Raw genomic sequence first — 17,137 nt, 5'->3', positions numbered from 1 at the left:
CCAGGCCGCTCGGGCTTCCCGGGCGCGCGCTCACGCCCTCGCGCACCTCTGCGGCGGCCCCTCGGCGGGGGATGGTACGGCCCAGCAGCAGAGCCCACGGTCGCCGCCTCCCCAAGTGAGCGGGCACGCGGCGCTCCCGGGCTTGGGACGGCCCCCCGCCCCAGGGTCGTGCCTTGGTACCGCCCTGCCCGCCCGGCGCTCGGGGGAGGGTGTGACCGGGCCTCGCTCCCCCTCCTTGCAGCGCGCAGTGGTGGCTGCCACGCCGAGTTCCGGTTCCTGTGGCTGCGGCCGCGGGCGGGCGGTGAGGCTAGGCAAGCGTGCAGTTGGCGCCCGGGCTCGCCGCCCCCGCCTCGCTGCACCTCCGGCTTGCTGCCGCGCGGGGGCCAGCGCCGCCCCTGCCTCCCCTTCCGGGCCATGGTGCAACCCCAGGGCGCGTCCGTCCCCCGCCGCCGCTGACCCCGGTCCCCCACTCCATGGCCGCCTCGGCGCCGCCCCCACCGGACAAGCTGGAGGGAGGTGGCGGCCCCGCACCGCCCCCTGCGCCACCCAGCACCGGGAGGAAGCAGGGCAAGGCCGGTGAGAGCGCTGAGGGGGCCTGGGACTGGCGAGGCCGAGAACTCGGGGACCTCGGAGGGAGGGCTGGCGGGCGGGGGAGGTGGTGGTCCTCTGGCTGAGGGCCCTGAAGGGAGGGGAGGCTCAGGTGAAAAGGGTGGGTGGGTGAAGCCCTCCAGGGGTTGCGGGCAGGGGTTCACAGATTGCGGATCCTAGAGTTTGGGGCACCTGGAGTTCAGGAGCCACTTGGGAGTCTGAGAGTATCAAGAGATGGGGCGTCTCATTTGAAGGAAGAGGCAGCTGAGAGTGTAGCGTCCAATTTATTTTTCAAAGTGTACCATTGTTAGTATCTGTGAAGTAAATAAACGAGTATAATGAAGTTAGAAGAGTTCCTTATATCATGGCTGCGAGAGAGGAGTTTGGGGAAACCTCAGGGAAACTTGTGCCTGCCTTTTACTGCTTTTCCAGGTCTGCAAATGAAGAGCCCAGAAAAGAAGCGAAGAAAGTCAAATACTCAGGTGAATGGTGGTTGGTGGCGGGGGTAATTCCTAGTAGCCCCTTTGGGTGCTCTGCTCTGCCACTCCAATGTCTCTACTTTGCATAAGCCGCGGGGAGAAGAGAAAGTTGTCTTTCTTGTTCTGTTTCTGGTCCTTTCCTTCAACTTCATAACAGATTTTAGGGGTAGGGGTGGGGATGAGATGGTTTGACCAAAGGTCTTATCAGTCAGGATTAGAATCATTCTCTCCCCGTTTGTGCTGTCGTGTTTCCCACATGATGATAACAGCTACCGCTTACTGAACCTTTTCTAAGTGTCAGGGATTGTGCTAAAATGCTTTTAACAGTTTGGGGAGATGGGCATTGTCACTGTTTTACAGATGAGGAATCTGAAGCTTAAAAAAGTTAAATGCCTGCTCCAGGGCCTTGAAGTTACTCAGTGTCAGAGCTAGGATTGCAGCGTAGTTCTGCCTGTTTCCGAAACACTGTTACTGCACTATGCTGGTTCTGCTCTCCACCCTCAGTTTCTTTGTTGCATTCTAAGGTCTATCTTGATTTAAGGTCTGAGCTGGCCAGTACCAGCCTCCAAAAATGTGTATTGTGTTTCTGATGCTCTCTTGGTTTAGCTCTCTGTCTCCCTCCATGACCCTCTTTCCCTCCTCTTTTCCCCCAGGGCCCTGCATACTCACATCTGACGGAGTTTGCGCCACCCCCGACTCCCATGGTGGATCACCTGGTTGCATCCAACCCTTTTGAGGATGACTTCGGAGCCCCTAAGGTGGGGGGCGCAGCCCCTCCATTCCTTGGCAGTCCTGTCCCCTTTGGGGGTTTCCGTGTACAGGGGGGCATGGCAGGCCAGGTACCCCCAGGCTATGGCGCTGGGGGTGGAGGAGGCCCCCAGCCTCTTCGTCGACAGCCCCCCCCTTTCCCTCCCAACCCCATGGGCCCTGCTTTCAACATGCCCCCACAGGGTCCTGGCTACCCTCCCCCAGGCAACATGAACTTTGCCAGCCAACCCTTTAACCAGCCTCTGGGTCAAAACTTTAGCCCGCCTGGTGGGCAGATGATGCCAGGCCCCGTGGGGGGATTTGGCCCCATGATCTCACCCACCATGGGACAGCCTCCCAGAGGGGAGCTGGGCCCCCCTTCTCTCCCCCAACGCTTTGCCCAGCCAGGGGCACCTTTTGGCCCTTCTCCTCTCCAGAGACCTGGTCAGGGCCTCGCCAGCTTGCCCCCCAACACAAGTCCCTTCCCTGGTCCGGACCCTGGCTTTCCTGGCCCTGGTGGTGAGGATGGGGGGAAGCCCTTAAATCCACCTGCTCCCACTGCTTTTCCCCAGGAGCCCCACTCAGGCTCCCCGGCTGCTGCTGTTAATGGAAATCAGCCCAGTTTTCCCCCAAACAGCAGTGGGCGGGGTGGGGGCACCCCAGATGCCAATAGCCTGGCACCCCCTGGCAAGACAAGTGCGGGCTCAGGGCCCCAGCCTCCCCCAGGCCTGGTGTATCCATGTGGTGCCTGTCGGAGTGAGGTGAACGACGACCAAGATGCCATTCTGTGTGAGGCTTCCTGCCAGAAGTGGTTCCACCGCGAGTGCACTGGCATGACTGAGAGCGCCTATGGGTTGCTGACCACTGAGGCGTCTGCTGTCTGGGCCTGCGATCTCTGCCTCAAGACCAAGGAGATCCAGTCTGTCTACATCCGCGAGGGCATGGGGCAGCTGGTGGCTGCTAACGATGGGTGATGCTGGCGAGGTGCCCAGGAAGTGCATACGTTCCTCCCTGCTCTTCCAGGGTGGTGGTTTTCCTGTCTGGCTCTTGGTCCTTGTTTCCACTGGCTTCCCATCCCCATGGGGCAGAAACACAATGGCTCCTGGGGGCAGAAAAGGAACTGAGATGGGCAGGCAGAAGAGCCTGGATTGCTCACTTTTCTGGAAACTTACGTGTTGAGATCTACAGAGGTCCAGGAAACCAAAGCCCTGCCAAGCAGAGCCATTTTTGGTGGCTGTCTCTGGAGGCCTAGGGGTGTGGCTGCAAGAGAAAAGAGGCTGGAGGAAGATCTGAAGGGCAGGAGTGTCCCCTCTACAGATGATGGATGCCCCCAACACCTGTGCCTAACACTCCTGTCTAGCCCCCCAGCCCCAGCCTTAGTTTTTGGAGTCCAGTATTAAAGGTTTCTGGCCAGAGGAGTTGGGGGTCTCTTCCCATCTCTGCAGTAGCCCTTTCATGGGTGCTGGGAAACAGCTTTAGGGAATAAATGGAGATTTTCCCCTTTTCTTACCTTCCCCTTGCCTCCTCCAAGACCTACCCAACTCCTCCCCCCTCAGAGAACCAAATAGCTTGAAGAAGCAGGAGAGTACGTGGCTATGGCAGTTTCTTGGTGATTTGGGGCTTCAAGACAGTAGGTAAGAGATGCTGTCAGGACATATCTTCCTCATACCAAAGTCACTGGTCGTTTCTCAGACTCTCTTGTGCTTTTTCCCTAATGACAATATTTTTGCTAAAAATTGGGATATGTGGTCTGACAGAGCAGAATATTTGATGTTTGGACTGTCCTGGAAGCCTGGACTCTGGCTGTACACGCCCCCCCATCTGTTGCACATTATTCGCAGCGCTGGTCTTCAACTTTTGGCGCCCTTACTTCCCTGCTTCCCTGGCTTGATTGAAGGAAAGCTTGAAGAGGCGCAGAGCCCTTATACCTCATTTTTTCTCCTGATGAAAGGATCCCTGTCTCAGCCTGTGGGTGGGGAGGCGGCAGGACCCTTATTGCCATGGTACTAAAATGCAATCCAGAGCCTGGATGCTTTTTGTTTCTCTCTTTCCCTGCTATTCTTTATATATCTTCTCCGGCCTGGTGATCTAGCTGTTCTCATTCCTCTCAGCCAGAGTCCTGCACTGGGCTTTGTTTTTATTTTATTTTGTAAAAACTGCCTGCCAGAGATGGGCCAGCGGCCCTATCAGGAGCCCCTCACAGCTGCTGTCTCTTCCTTACAGCTTGTCCACACATTCCTCAGTGGGGTGGGGAAGGCAGGCTTGGGTTGTGGCCCTGAGAGGAGCTGGTGTTCCCCTGCCCCCACTTCTCCCGGGACCCTAGCGTGTGAAGAGAAGACAAAGGTATACTGCAGAACTCTTTTGCCTGCCCAGGTGTAGCATGCAGCCTCTGAGGCTGTGAGAAAGAAGGGAGCGGCCTCTGGGCCTCTCTCCTCTAGTGTTCCCTGCCGTGGAACAGCAGAGATGGCAGCCCCCCCACCCCCGCACTGCTGAGCTTTGTGTTGTGTTTGTGGTTCTGTTTGCCCCTCTTTTATCGGTTGCTATTTTTGTGGTCTCCCCCATCTCTGCATTTGGTAAGATGGCTCTTGCGGGGGCGGGGGGGGGCGTGTCTGCTCAGTCCCTCTCTCCCTCAGTCCACTGCTTTTTGGAAGGAAGCCGGGGTGGCAGAGATGTTGTGGGGAAAGTTTTGTACGGTTGGGTTAATAAAATGACTTGGAAAATCCAGACCAGGACTCCTTGCTGTTGGGGTGTACAGGGTTGGAATGAGCCAGTCACTGCTGGTCAGGATGGTTGTGGCGTGAGGATATGTATCCCTCACGGTCCCTGGAGGTGGGAATGGCAGAAAGACTCAGGCCCCTGAGCTGACCCTCGTACAAGCCGCAGGGCCCATGGAGGCCTCTTGGCTCCACCTCTCCCCTTGTTTCCCTGCTGCGAGAAACAAGTTTCCTTTCTGAGCACGTTCCTGGGCCAGGCTTGGAGCCAAGCAGGAGCTTTGACTCCAAGGCTTCAGGGAGACAACTGCCTTTACAGCTTCTGGGGTTAGCGCCCGCACTCCCACTCCCGAGTTGTTTGGGTTAGGGGTCGAGCGTAGCTCCAGGGGTGGGGGAAGGGGCTGCCTTGGTCTAGCAGACTTCGTTTTTGGATGCTTTTCAGCCCCCCATCCCCCTTTAAAAAAAACAGCGGCATCCTTAATCCGCACCGGAGCAGGGTAAGGAGAGTGGCAGGAGGGCTATTTCCAACCCATAATTTGCCACTCTCCCCTCCCCCATCCTGCAGCTGTCTCTGTCCTGGAACCAACCTGGCCCCTGGTCCTGGAGATGTCACCCCTTGCCTTTCAGTTTTGGGTCTTCCCTGCAGAAATTGTTTAGACACTGGGAAAGGAGGGAAGGTGACCCAGGATTCAGTTTGCTGGAAGTCCAGTGTCCCACCGGGAGGTAAGCCCAGGTTTAGGGGCTCTGCAGGTACCCCCCTCCCCTCCCCTGGCTCTCAAGTTTAGCTGTTATTGGCCAAAAGTTTCCGCCCCCTCAGGGAACTTGACTTTCCATTGGCCAGTCCCCAGTCACATGACCTTCCTTTCTCGGGGCTGTAAAGCTGGAGAGCCAGCAACAAGTTCAGCTGAAGACGGAAGCAAGAGCTGGGTCAGGTAATGCTGTAGCGGGGAAGGGGCCATAGAGATCCATAAGAGAGGAAGGATGGAGGAGAGGAAGGGCAGAACTCTGAAGGGTTGGGCTCCACCGAGGATCTGCAGAGCTGTTTGTTACTTCTGGGCCGGCGGAAGGGGGATCATGGGCGGCCGTTTCCAAAACAGAAACTTGCTCTGGGTCCCCCAGACAAGTCCTAGGTCCTTTGCGTTAGAGGTTTGGGGGAACAACTCTTAGAGGGGTTGAAATTAGCTGGATGAGACTTCCCAGCTTTGTACAGAGAGGGAGAGCTCCCCCTTTAGCTGCCTTTTAGAAACAGCACAAGTCCCTGACAGTCCTTACAGGACGTTATGTTGAATCCTGCCTGAATGAAAAGAGAGGGAGTAGTGAGGAGGGGGTGGAGGTGGGTTTTCTTCCAAGAGGTTGATGAGAAGAAAGAGATCTGAAAATAGCAGGGAAGGGTGGAGATTAAACAGCAGAAGGAACTTCCTAATAAGGCGGTGAGATGCTGGCTTGAGAGGACTGGGAGATCTTTTGGAATGCTGGGTGAACCCAACCAAGAGAGAGATACCAACCAGGGTTTGGAACAGACTGTCTTCTGTTTGGGTCTCAGAAGTGTTTGTCTTGTTGACCCAAATACCGTTGCTGGTTTCCATGGAAACAGTGTGTCTGACATCACCCTGGTTGCCATGGTGCCTGGTTCTGGAGGACCTGAGCAGGCTGTACACAGCCAGGGATAAACAGGGACTTCAGACCAAGCTGCTGCTACTTCCTTCCTGCCACCACCTGTTAAGAGTCACACATAGCAACTGGGGATGGGGAGATGATGACAGAATGGCGGGCTTGGGGCCTGAGACCCTAAGGCAGCACAGTGATGGTTCTGTGGATGCCTGTAGAAACCGGCCAGGGGTGTCCTGTTGGACGTGGTGTGGGGAAGTCACTGCAGGCATTCTCCTGTCTCCTTGTGGGATGGGTGCATGTGTCTGGGAGGCATGGGTATTGGGGGATGCTGTGAGGGGTCCTTCATCTGTCCTGGGCTTGGATCTTGATTGGCAAGGGCCACAGGAGGTTTTTAGGGCACCATGTAGGACTCACACTAGCTCAAACAGAAGGGGGAAGTGTGGTGGTTTCCCAATGTAGAACTGCCACACTTCTACCCCAGCCTCACTTCCTTTTCCCAGGGTTTCCTTTCAGAGTCCTTTTCCACTTGCCACCTTTCTAGCCCGTCAACAAGCAGTCATGTAGTCTCCTCTAAAGGATCACAATCCGAGATTCGAGGGGGTCAGCTCCTCTATCCCTCCACCTTTATGCCGGGTCCCAATTGCCAGCCTGGGTGAATAGTCTAGGCCATGGATGGAGGGGTAGGTCCCTCTCTTCTTATCCTGCCTTGTGTCAGGCTTTGGAAGCTGGAGTAACTTCCCATGCCCACCCGGCCAAGTCAGAGCAGATTAGCAGGGGATAGGACCACAACCCTGATTTTTGCCCATGCTTTGCAAACTGTAAAGTGCTTTATACATGATGGCTGCCATAAATCCCTTTTGCCAGTCACCTTCAAGTTCCCTAAGATGAAATTCTGGAGTTTACTAAGAAGGGAAACAACTTAGAATGGAGAGTGAGAGTGACAAAGAGATTTACTAAAGGTACATTCAGGTGGATCTAAGCTATGTCAGTTGTTCTCAACCCTGGCTGCAGATGAGAGTCATTTGGGAGATTTTAAAAAAATCCTTGCCTGAGCCTGACCCTTGAACACAGTTGTATCAGAATCTTAGGTGATTCCATTGTGCAGCCAGTGTGCAAGACCCCTGAACTAGACCATAGCAAGGACTTATGGTGGGTGATGGGTGGGTGACTTGGGGGTGAAGGAGGCCATTGAGTCTTCTTTTCTAGGCCCTGGGGAAGAAGGTGGTGATTATGGGGGAGGCTGGGGAGGTGAAGGGAGGGCTGGGTTGTTCCTCACTCTTTTTAGCTGTTCATCGTTGACAAGTCAAGTCAGCCAATTTTCTGGCCTTCATTTCCCTTCATTTTCCCTGACTATAACATGAGAGAGTTGGCCTGGAGTTTTCCCAAAGCCCTTCCAGCCCTATGCTTCTCTGACCTTTCAAGGTCAGTTCCGTTTCCCAGTTTACCAAGGGCTCTTTCGGCAGGCTTCACTGTGGCTGTTGGTACATTCTGATTTGAAAGGCAAATACTGCCCAGAAGAGTTGAGGTGTTGGGGTCAGAAGACTGGAACCAGGCTGGTTGTGGAAGTGGCTTCCCAGCCCTTAAACCTTGGAACCCCATCCAGGCTGCTGTCTCTATCCTGCCTCCCCTGAAGGGAGCTGGGGTCCTTAAGAAAGGCTTTCTCTGCAGGTGGCAGCCTCAGTAGCCTTGGGGACCTCAGCAACTATGGCCTCCTGCCCAGACTCGGACAATAGCTGGGTGCTTGCCGGCTCAGAGGTAGGAAAAGCAGGCCTGGGAGCCACAAGGAATGGGGGTTCCTGCAGGGCTGGGCTGCTTGCTGGGTCTGTCCCCTTCCTTGGTCTTGGTGATCATGTGCATCACCTCCTGCTGGCTGTGAGAGGAACTGTAGTGGCAGGGAGAAGGCCATCAGGCCCCAGGAGTCAGGTGTTGGGACTTGGACCATGCCTTGAAAGAAGGAAATTGCTGGGGTAAACTGTGAGAAGCAGGGAAGAAATTCTGGTGGGGAGACCAGCATGAGCAAAGGTTCTGAGGTAACAATGGGAGAGCCATGTTGGGGGAGACCAAGGAGGTCCGTTGGAGGAGGTGGAGACATGGGTCAGACGGTGTTGAAGTGAGGTTGGGCCAGAGCCTGGGAACCTCCAGAAGAGGCCTGAAGGGCCCGGCTCAGGCATTTGGGCCTCCTCTTTGATGGGAAATCGTGGAAGGGCTCTGAGTTGGAGGGAGTCAGGACCATCACTGCCTTGGGCAGAGGGGGCAGCCACTGTGTGGGCTGGGCGGGAACCGGGGGAGAGCGTTTTGAAGGTCCTGCAATCCAGGTTGTAGTTGGTGGAGCAGGAGCCCAGTAGACTGCTGTGCCCTGAAGCCACTGAGAAGGGGGCCAGCGGGATTGGGGGGCTGAGTGTCTGGAGAAGGTTTGTCAAGGGCTTGGTATGTTCGTACCGCAGGGAGGGAAGAAGGTGAGGAGCTTGAGTTGGAGGCGTCGGGTTTGAGTGGCCTTGAGGAGACCAGTTGGGGGTGAGGGAGCTGCCCTCAGGATGATGCTGGGGCAGGACCCATGGACTAGGGCTGGCCGGCAGAGGGGACGGACACCATGCTCCCAGCCAGAGCCCTGGCCCCCTGTTGAGGTGCCTTTGCTGACAGCTGGGGGACCTTGGGCCAGTCGTTTCACCTCTCTGTCCTCCCCTGTAAAAGGGGAGTTGTGAGTCTTGCCTGGTAGGGGGGGCCGTGAGAAAAAAGTGACTTGAAAATTGTAAAGAAACATACTAAGGTCAAGAATTATTCTTGGAAGGATAGCGGGAGCCATGGATGGGATGAGCGGGTGGTGGCCTGTCAAGGGGGGCGTAGGCGGAGAAAGGAGAGGCCGTGGCTGGACGGCCGGGCCGAGAGCACCTTGGGAGACAGGCTGGCTGTGGCTGGGGTGAGTCAGGCTTCTGTCAGCTCCTGGAAGAGGGGTGTGTGGGAAGGGGAGAAAGGCCAGAAAAGCTTGGAAGATGTAACTAGAGTGGGTGGCCCGTTGTGAGGGCAACTGTGGGGAAGACTGCGGCGGTCGGGACCGTGATCCTTAGGCATCCAGGGGACTTTGTTCTCTTGCCATCCTCCCACCTTCCAACCAATAATTGAGTTGGTCACTTGTTGGGAGGGAGACCCAGGCTCTAGCCGGCTTCTATGGGGACGTAGGGGGCGCCAGGTTTGTACAGTAGTCCACCGCCTTGGTCCAGTGGTGCTTCTTCATTTAACAGAAACTTGGCCTCCGAAAGTTCTCAGAGCAGCAAGTGAGGTTAGGGAATGGCCGAACACGGCGTCAAGCTGAGATGCTGCAGTGCCAGCTGACCCCCGCCCCCTCCCCACTTTGGAGCAGCCCACTACTGAGTGTATTATATTTTTGTGAGATGTGGGTTGAGGTCCCTGAGCAGTGCGGCTGGTCCCAGGCACCCCAGTAGAGCACCCCTTGGTTTCGTCCTGCTGTCCTTCCTCTGGAGCAGCCCTTCTGCTTGTGCCCCATCCCCCAGAACCTGCCTGTGGAGACCCTGGGCCCTGAATCCAGGATGGACGCAGAATCTGAGAGAGCTCCCCAGGCCCCTTGGAGCCCCTCCAAGGCAGCTGCTGAGGAGTTAGCTGGGACCTTGGATGGAGAAGGTAACAGGGCCCTACTGAGGGTGGGGTGCAGCCACTTCTCCTCCATGTTCTGGTGTTTCCCAGTTTCCTCAGGGAGAGGGAGGCTGGTTGGTCTTATTTCTGGCATTAATCTCAATTTAAAACCTTCCCTCATTCCACCTTGGCTTTCTCCTGCCCCTTCCAACCTGGTTGGGGCCTGTGGGAGACAGAGGGCCGTGTAGCACATTCCGTTGGGGGGTAGTGGTGTTTCTCCTTAGCCTTTTCTCCCGCCACAGAGACCCTGTTCCAGAGTGAGAGCTCCCAGTCCAGGCCCATTCTGCCAGAGGAGACTGAGGCCAAGGTGAGGACCTTCACTGGGGGAAGGGTAGGAAATGGGGGGAGCCGGGAGCTGCTCACGGCTGTGTCTGCATCAGGGTGTCCTGGAAGGTGATGATCGTGGAATGGAGCCCCCTGGCCCAGGAGACACAGAGGCCCAGGGAGACTTGGAGGAGACCCCCGAGGCGGTAGCTCTGGGACCGGACACACAGGACCTGGAGGATCAGGGTCCCCCCAACAGCCTGCCCTCATCCCCCCAGACAGGTGAGAGTTCTCCTTGTCTCCCCCTGTCACGATCCTTCTAGGTGTGGGAGTGGGAGTAGATATCGCTACTGAGCACAGCTCTGGGCCAGGCCCTAGGACTTAGCAGCTTGGTGCCCTCTTTAAATTGTATCAGTGAAACCTCACCACCACCCCTGGGGACACTGAGGCTCAGGTTAAGTCACACAGCCGGTAAGTGGCAGGGCCTAGGTCTGGTCGACTCTTTCGTCTCTGCCGTGGGGCCTCCTCTTTTCTTGCCTCTAGATTCAACTCTCATTCCCTGAGTCCCTTCCGTGTGTCAGCTCTGGGGAAGGAGGTTGGCTTCATGGCCTATGTAAGAGGTGGACTAGACTGAGCCCAGATGCAAGTCAGACCTATGAGGGGTGCAAAAAAGGAGGGGGAGGGTGGTCAGTCACGGGACAGGTCGAGGGGAAGGGAGAGGCGGGGACAGGTGGGGAAAGGGGCATACTGGAGGTGTCATTTGAGTGGAGCCTTGAGCAAAGAGTAGGATTTTAGTCGGTAGGGTAGGAAGAAGAGAACATTCCAGGCCAAGGCTGCAGCATCAACAAAGGGATGGGGGGCCCCCTGTCCTGTGCTGAGGAGGCTGTGTCCAACGCTGGTGGCAGAGGAGTGTATGAGTCCATCTCTGTTGAGGGGTGACAGGGTGGAGGGGGAGGCCGGGGGCTGGGGCCATTTAGGGGGCAACTGACAAAGCCGAGGAAGACCTGAACTGAGGCAGATACAAGGCGAGTGACGTTGAGATGTTTAGGTGTCGAATTGTCGAACTGTCTGCGTGTGGGGTGAAGAGGGAGGGCTGAGGTTGGCTAGGTGGGAGCAGTGGCGTCTTGCCCTGCAGTGGGGGAACACCAGAAGAGAACCAGTTTGGAGGGCAGTGTGTTGAGTGTTTGGTCCCCAGGAACACCCAGGTGGGAGTGGCCAGGAGGCAGTCAGACGTCCACGCCTGGAGCTCCAGGGAGGCCAGGTTGGGAGTGACTGATGAGGGACTCATCTGCTCTGCGGGGAAGCCAGCGGGGTGGGTGAGATAGCAGGTGACTGTGTGTACGGTGAGAAGAGCAGAAAAGCAGAAATGGTGCCAGGGGGACCTCTGCCTCTAGGACCGGGAAGAGCCAGGGACTGAGCGGAGGCATTGGGAAGGAGTGGCTGGGGTTCGGGCAGAACCCAGAGCCGGCAGGGTGCTCCACGTGAGGCACGTGTGGGAGGAAGGAGTGCACTTTTAGGGTGAAAGCTGCTCTTGCAGTTTGCAGATTGAAAGGACTGGTCTCCCCCCAGATGTAGAGAACAAACGTATGGACACCAAGGGGGCAAAGTGGGGTGGTGGGGTGGTGGTGGGATGAATTGGGAGATTGGGATTGACATATATACACTAATATGTATAAAATAGATAACTAATAAGAACCTGCTGTATAAAAAATAAATAAAATAAAATTCAAAAATTCAAAAAATAAAAGAGAGGACTGGTCTCCCGCCTCCAGACTGGGCGGGGGTGGTCACTGATGCCCTGGCAGATGTGGGCAGGGTCACCACGTGCCCCCTCTGTGGTCAGGGCTGGGGGCCTCTCATGTTTGCTTCTGTTTCCCGTCTCTCTGTATGTCCCATCGCTTCCATTGCTTTACTGCCCTGTCCCCATCCCTTCCTCCAGCTTGGATCAGGGAGGAAGCCCACTGCTCCAGCAGTGAGGACGACACCGACATGGACGTGGAGGGTCTGCGGAGACGGCGGGGCCGGGAGCCCAGCACTCCTCAGCCTGTGGCCCCCCTGGGTGTGGAGGACCAGACCGGGGCTGAGGGTGCGGGCAGGGAGCTGGGCATCTCCCTCAACATGTGTCTCCTCGGGGCCCTGGTTCTGCTGGGCCTGGGGATCCTCCTCTTCTCCGGTGAGTGGTCCCTCTCCTGATGAGGCCTTAAGCCTCCACTCTGGCCCCTTCTGCCCTCCTGCCGCACTTTCACTCCATTCCACCCCCTCCTCTGAGGGCCTGCCCAGACTCCTCTGTCTCCATTTCAGGTGGTCTCTCAGAGGCTGAAAGTGGTGAGTGAGGACAGGCCCTGACTGGTTCATGTCTGTCCCCTTCCAGCCCTGAAGGAGGCTGATGGGGGCAATTCTCTGGGTCAGGAGTAGGGATGCTGGGGGCTGTACCTTTTTTGCTCAGTTATAGGTCTTGTCAGCTATTCAGGGTGACCCTTGACCCTTTACCTCGCTGGACTGTCAGCCATAGGGCAGGTCCAGGGCAGGAGGGTGACTGTGTGTGTGGGGGGGAGGTGGGGGGGGGTGGGGGGGTGGGGGGGGGTAGGAGAGGGCTCTGTGTGCCTTGGGGCCAGTTTCAGGATTTCACTTTCCCACAGGGCCCGTGGAGGAAGCGGACCTGCAGGTCTTCCCAGATACCGGCTCGGATACTGAGATGCTGGAGGCTGAGGAGGATGGGCAGGCATGTGTGACACTCTGCATTGGTGTGAGGGGCCTGGTGGGGGAGGTTCAGGGCTGCGGGGGTGACTGGCTCCTTTGCCCTTAGGATGGGCTAAAGCAGCAGCTGCAGACCTCAGCACCCCCTGACAGTGTTCCTAGCCTGCAGAACATGGCCCTTCTGCTGGACAAGCTGGCCAAGGAGAACCAGGATATCCGGCTGCTGCAGGCCCAGCTGCAGGTGGGCACAAGCAGGAGGGGGTGGGCTAGACACCCTCCCTAGGCCAGGTGTCTGTCTGTCCTAGTGTCCTCCCCCAAAAGAAGTTTCCTGTGTTCACCCACACACCTTGATCCCCTCCCTTTCCCACTATAGTGAAGTCATCTTCTCAATTCTCTGTTCATGTCCTGCATGCTAAGGGTTAGGCCAGGACTGGCATACCTGCTTCACGTGGCATGCCACCTCTGCTTGATTGGCATGGTCCGCCTGGAGCATTGTGTGGAGAAGGATTTGAAGAACATGCCAAGGCTCAATGGGAAAGAAGTACTGAGATCAATTAGTAATGTCTGCTCTTGGTATGGGAGGTGGAAATTGGGCAACGACAGCCACATCTTGGCTATCTTTTGGTGAATCGGAGAAGTGTGTGCTTAAAAAGGACATAGAAGCTGAGGCCTGTGATGGAATTTGGGGATCCCAGGGTCTGGTGAAGGGTGCAGATGGGGCAGGGGCTGAGAACCAAATCCTCTGAGTTTCCCAGGCCATAAAGTCTATGATGGAATGGAATCAGGGTAGAAGGCACTGGGGCCGTCCTTGACTCCTCCTTGTGCTCTCCATCCCTATTCCCATTCCAGGCCCAGAAGGAAGAGCTTCAGAGCCTGATGCGTCAACCCAAAGGGCTGGAAGAGGAGAATGCCCGGCTCCGAGGGGCCCTACAGCAGGGCGAGGCCTCCCAGCGGGCCCTGGAGTTAGAGCTGCAGCAGCTGCGGGCCCAGCTCCAGGGCCTGGAGGCTGACTGTGTCCGGGGCACAGATGGGGTGTGTCTCTATGGGGGCAGAGGCCTGCGGGCTGGCAAGGTCACCAAGGAGCAAGGCCCAAGGGGGCAGGTGGCAAGCCCTGGCTTCCTGGAGCAGAAGAAACAGCTAGAGGCTGAGGCCCAGGCATTAAGGCAAGAGTTGGAGAGGCAGCGGCGGCTGCTGGGGTCTGTGCAGCAGGACCTGGAGCAGAGCTTGAGGGATGCGGGCCGAGGGGACCCAGCCCATGCTGGCCTGGCTGAGGTGGGTCACAGGCTGGCCCAGAAGCTGCGGGGCCTGGAGAACTGGGGCCAGCGCCCTGGGGTCCCTGCCAATGCCTCAGAGGCCTGGCATCAGGAGCCTCACTTCCAGAGTTCCAGGGAGTGGAGTGGAAAGGAAAAGTGGTGGGATGGGCAGAGGGACCGGAAGACTGACCACTGGAAACATAAGAAGGAGGAATCTGGCCGGGAAAAGAAGAAGAGCTGGGGGGGTGAGGAGGACAGGGAGCTGGCGGGGAGGTGGAAGGAGGGCAAGCCAAGGGTGGAGTGGGCCAGCAAGAAGGATGGCAAACGACAGGGTTCTAAGGAGCCCCCCAGGAAAAGTGGGAGCCCCCACTCCTCCAGAGAAAGGCAGAAACACCCTCAGTGGAAGGAGGGGGCTAAAGACAGGCATGACCCCCTGCCACTCTGGGCAGAGCTGTTGAGGCACAAGTACCAGGCACCCCAGGGCTGCTCGGGCGTGCACGAGTGTGCCCGCCAGGAGGGCCTGGCCTTCTTTGGCATGGAGCTGGCCCCTGTGCGGCAACAGGAGCTGGCCTCTCTGCTGAGGACGTACCTGGCGCGGCTGCCCTGGGCCGGGCAACTGACCGAGGAGCTACCCCTTTCTCCTGCTTACTTTGGTGAGGACGGTATCTTCCGCCACGACCGCCTCCGCTTCCGGGACTTTGTAGATGCCTTGGAGGACAGCCTGGAGGAGGTGGCAGTGAGACAGACAGGTGATGACGATGAGGTGGATGACTTTGAGGACTTCATCTTCAGCCACTTCTTTGGAGACAAAGCACTGAAGAAGAGGTGGGCAAGCTGTTGGGGAGTTGGGTCAGTGGGACAGAGCAGGAGGCAGGAGGTGATGGTAGGGGGTGTGAAGGAGCCAGGGCCCTGAGCTGGGGCGGGGTGGCGGGGTGTTCTTCAATTTGAGGTTTTATCTCTGCTTTTAGGTCTCCCCTCCCCCCTAGCCAGTACTTTTCTTGTCTTCCCTTGAGGGCAGGAAGCTGCCTGTGCTCACCCCAGAGTGGTCCCGGGGAGTCCCCTTTTGGGCTGGGGGGATTTTTCCTCCCGAGTTACCCTGTCCTGCCCATACCTGCAAGAGAGATTGCTTCCCACCTTCCCGCCTGCCCAGCTGGGGCCTTCATCCTGGGACACCAGGTCTGGCCACACTCCCCTCCCCCCCGTATGATTGATGGTGACTGCCTGTGTCGCCTGTCTTAAGAGGAGCAGGGTCCCCTCTCCTCAGGGAGCGCCTTCTTATCATGTGGATGTGGCGTTGTTGTCTAAAGGCCTCTTACTGCCCCCCACCATGCCTCTCCACAGGTCTGGGAAGAAGGACAAACACTGGCGGAACCCCAGAGTTGTGGGGCCCAGGGAGGAACACAGCCACCAGCGCCAGGGCTGAGGCCCCGTGCTGTCTGTCCCCTGGGAACCGTTAAACTGCCACCTCCCTTGGCTCGTTTGGTGTCCTTGGATATCCTTCACCGAGGAGAGCGGAAATCACCCAGCCCCGCACTGAAACCACTTTTGCTAGAAAAAGGTCTTAGCTGGACCTGCCTTGCTATCTATGCAAATGTATGCAAATGCTCAGGGCCCTGGGGCCGTGACTCTTGCAGCCTGATTGTGTCACGCCTGTGTGAAGGGGGGATGGGAGAGAAGCCTGTTTTTTGGGGGGTGGGGTGGAGGTGGGGGCGGGGTGGGGGCAATTCTGATTCTGAAGCCAGAGAGCTTTCCTCCTCTTGTGTGTGTGTGTGTGTGTGTGTGTGTGTGTGTGTGTGTGTCTCAGGGGGGGGTGGGGGGGGGGAGTGGGCCCCTTGGCTGCACGCACTGACCCGGGCCCCCTGGGATTTGACTAGCCTGCCTGGCTGGGGGCCCAGCATGAGGGCTTCCCCTGGCGTTTTGTTAGATTTGGAAGGAGCTATCCCCAGGGGGTTAAAACCCCCTTTTAAGCCTTGCTGCTCACCTCCCCACGTGAACTGTAGACTCAGATCCCAATAAAATGCTGTTGGAGCTGTGACATTGGGTGGAGGCTCTGTCACTTGGGGCTGTTTCTAAGCACAAGGGACATCCACACCCACCGCCTTGTAGGCACTGGTACTCACCTTCTCCCATATACTCCTCTCCCAGTCACCTCACCCTCGCAGCAAACCTCAGGCCCTCTGGGCTGGAGCTCCCCATTTTGCTCACAGCTGCCTTGGCTGCACCCCTAGGAGATGTAGAAATATGCGAATGGGTTTTGGAGTCTGGGCCTTGGGCTCAAATCCAGTTTGAGTGATTTTGGGCAAATTAATCCCTGGGAGACTTGGGTTTCTAATCCTCAGAAAAGGAGACTGAGGGGCTGGAGAAGAGATTAAATAAAGCAATGTAAACCAAATACCTGTCTTGTATTTGGCACTCAAAAGTGATTTCACTCCCTTCAGGGTGTGGAGGAGGGAGGAGAAGGGGACCCCCGACCCACCCCCCCACACCTCCCCCAGGATTGGGGAGGTGAGGGAACCACTAGGTGGCGCCTTGGCTCCACATTTGCTCCAGACATCACCTCCCTCACTACTTAGAACCCCAAATCTTGGACACCCCCCCCACACTGACTTGGGCCGGCTCTCTGGCTAGCTCTCCCAGGAAGACCCAGAATCCCCTGGGCTTCTCTTTAGGAAGTCCTTCCTGACTGGGATTCTTGATTGGCCTGGAAAGCCCCTTGGGAGTGTACGGGACAGAATGATGGTGTGACTTCAGGCCAGGTCAGGGGAGTGTGTTAATAAAGCTGAGGGGGCCTGCCCAGAAGGGGGCTGTAATTGAAAGCAAGTGCTTCTGTAACACTGCGACTGATGGGCCACTCACTGTTAAAGGGCGTTAAGTGTATTAGCTCATTTAATTCAGCTGTGGGGTGGGGCGGGGCAGGCTGGGCCTGGAACGAGGTCCACTCATTCAGCAAACATTTACAGTCTATTGTGTACCAGAGGCAGTGAGGCACTGAGAATACAGAGGCGTGTTAAGGAGTTTATAGTCCAGTGGAGCCTGCTTTCTGCAGCACGAGGGACTGCAGTTAGACCTAAGGAAGAACTTCCTCCAAGGCAGAGGGTCAGTGAAAGGGGGCTTTAGGAAAGGAGTCTTCTATTTCTGG

At 57.0% G+C, this 17,137-nt stretch overlaps 2 protein-coding genes across 3 annotated transcripts; both read left to right on the top strand.

Annotated features, from left to right (window-relative positions):
• The first annotated feature begins 296 nt into the window (after window positions 1-296).
• Window positions 297-4,525, top strand: PYGO2 (pygopus family PHD finger 2). Its single transcript, XM_068540918.1, has 3 exons — window positions 297-576; window positions 1,021-1,070; window positions 1,721-4,525. Exons 1-3 carry the CDS (start codon window positions 474-476, stop codon window positions 2,786-2,788), a joined length of 1,221 nt encoding a protein of 406 aa, XP_068397019.1. The 5' UTR covers window positions 297-473; the 3' UTR covers window positions 2,789-4,525.
• Window positions 4,526-5,389: 864 nt separating this feature from the next.
• Window positions 5,390-16,390, top strand: PBXIP1 (PBX homeobox interacting protein 1). Of its 2 annotated transcripts, XM_068540916.1 has the most exons (11): window positions 5,390-5,457; window positions 7,805-7,891; window positions 9,646-9,772; window positions 10,027-10,091; window positions 10,165-10,330; window positions 11,988-12,221; window positions 12,350-12,373; window positions 12,688-12,770; window positions 12,855-12,986; window positions 13,595-14,823; window positions 15,340-16,390. In XM_068540916.1, exons 2-11 carry the CDS (start codon window positions 7,841-7,843, stop codon window positions 15,419-15,421), a joined length of 2,193 nt encoding a protein of 730 aa, XP_068397017.1. In that variant the 5' UTR covers window positions 5,390-5,457; window positions 7,805-7,840; the 3' UTR covers window positions 15,422-16,390. The 2 variants fall into 2 exon arrangements, with proteins under 2 accessions (XP_068397017.1, XP_068397018.1); XM_068540917.1 differs by lacking the exon at window positions 12,350-12,373.
• Window positions 16,391-17,137: the final 747 nt, after the last annotated feature.

This window comes from Eschrichtius robustus, chromosome 3 (assembly GCF_028021215.1).
Source record: "Eschrichtius robustus isolate mEscRob2 chromosome 3, mEscRob2.pri, whole genome shotgun sequence".
Lineage (NCBI taxonomy): Eukaryota > Metazoa > Chordata > Mammalia > Artiodactyla > Eschrichtiidae > Eschrichtius > Eschrichtius robustus.
The sequence above is the reverse complement of the archived record's forward strand: the minus strand, read 5'-3'. Positions and strand labels throughout refer to the sequence as shown.

What these genes read in the sequence shown, in the direction of transcription:
- PYGO2 (XM_068540918.1), top strand. Translation starts at nt 474, where the DNA reads ATGGCCGCCTCGGCGCCGCCCCCACCGGACAAGCTGGAGGGAGGTGGC. An exon ending in GAGGAAGCAGGGCAAGGCCG is followed by an intron (nt 577 to 1,020) that starts GTGAGAGCGCTG and finishes CTGCTTTTCCAG; the next exon opens with GTCTGCAAATGAAGAGCCCA. An exon ending in GAAGAAAGTCAAATACTCAG is followed by an intron (nt 1,071 to 1,720) that starts GTGAATGGTGGT and finishes CTTTTCCCCCAG; the next exon opens with GGCCCTGCATACTCACATCT.
- PBXIP1 (XM_068540916.1), top strand. Translation starts at nt 7,841, where the DNA reads ATGGCCTCCTGCCCAGACTCGGACAATAGCTGGGTGCTTGCCGGCTCA. An exon ending in TGGGACCTTGGATGGAGAAG is followed by an intron (nt 9,773 to 10,026) that starts GTAACAGGGCCC and finishes CTCCCGCCACAG; the next exon opens with AGACCCTGTTCCAGAGTGAG. An exon ending in GACAAAGCACTGAAGAAGAG is followed by an intron (nt 14,824 to 15,339) that starts GTGGGCAAGCTG and finishes GCCTCTCCACAG; the next exon opens with GTCTGGGAAGAAGGACAAAC.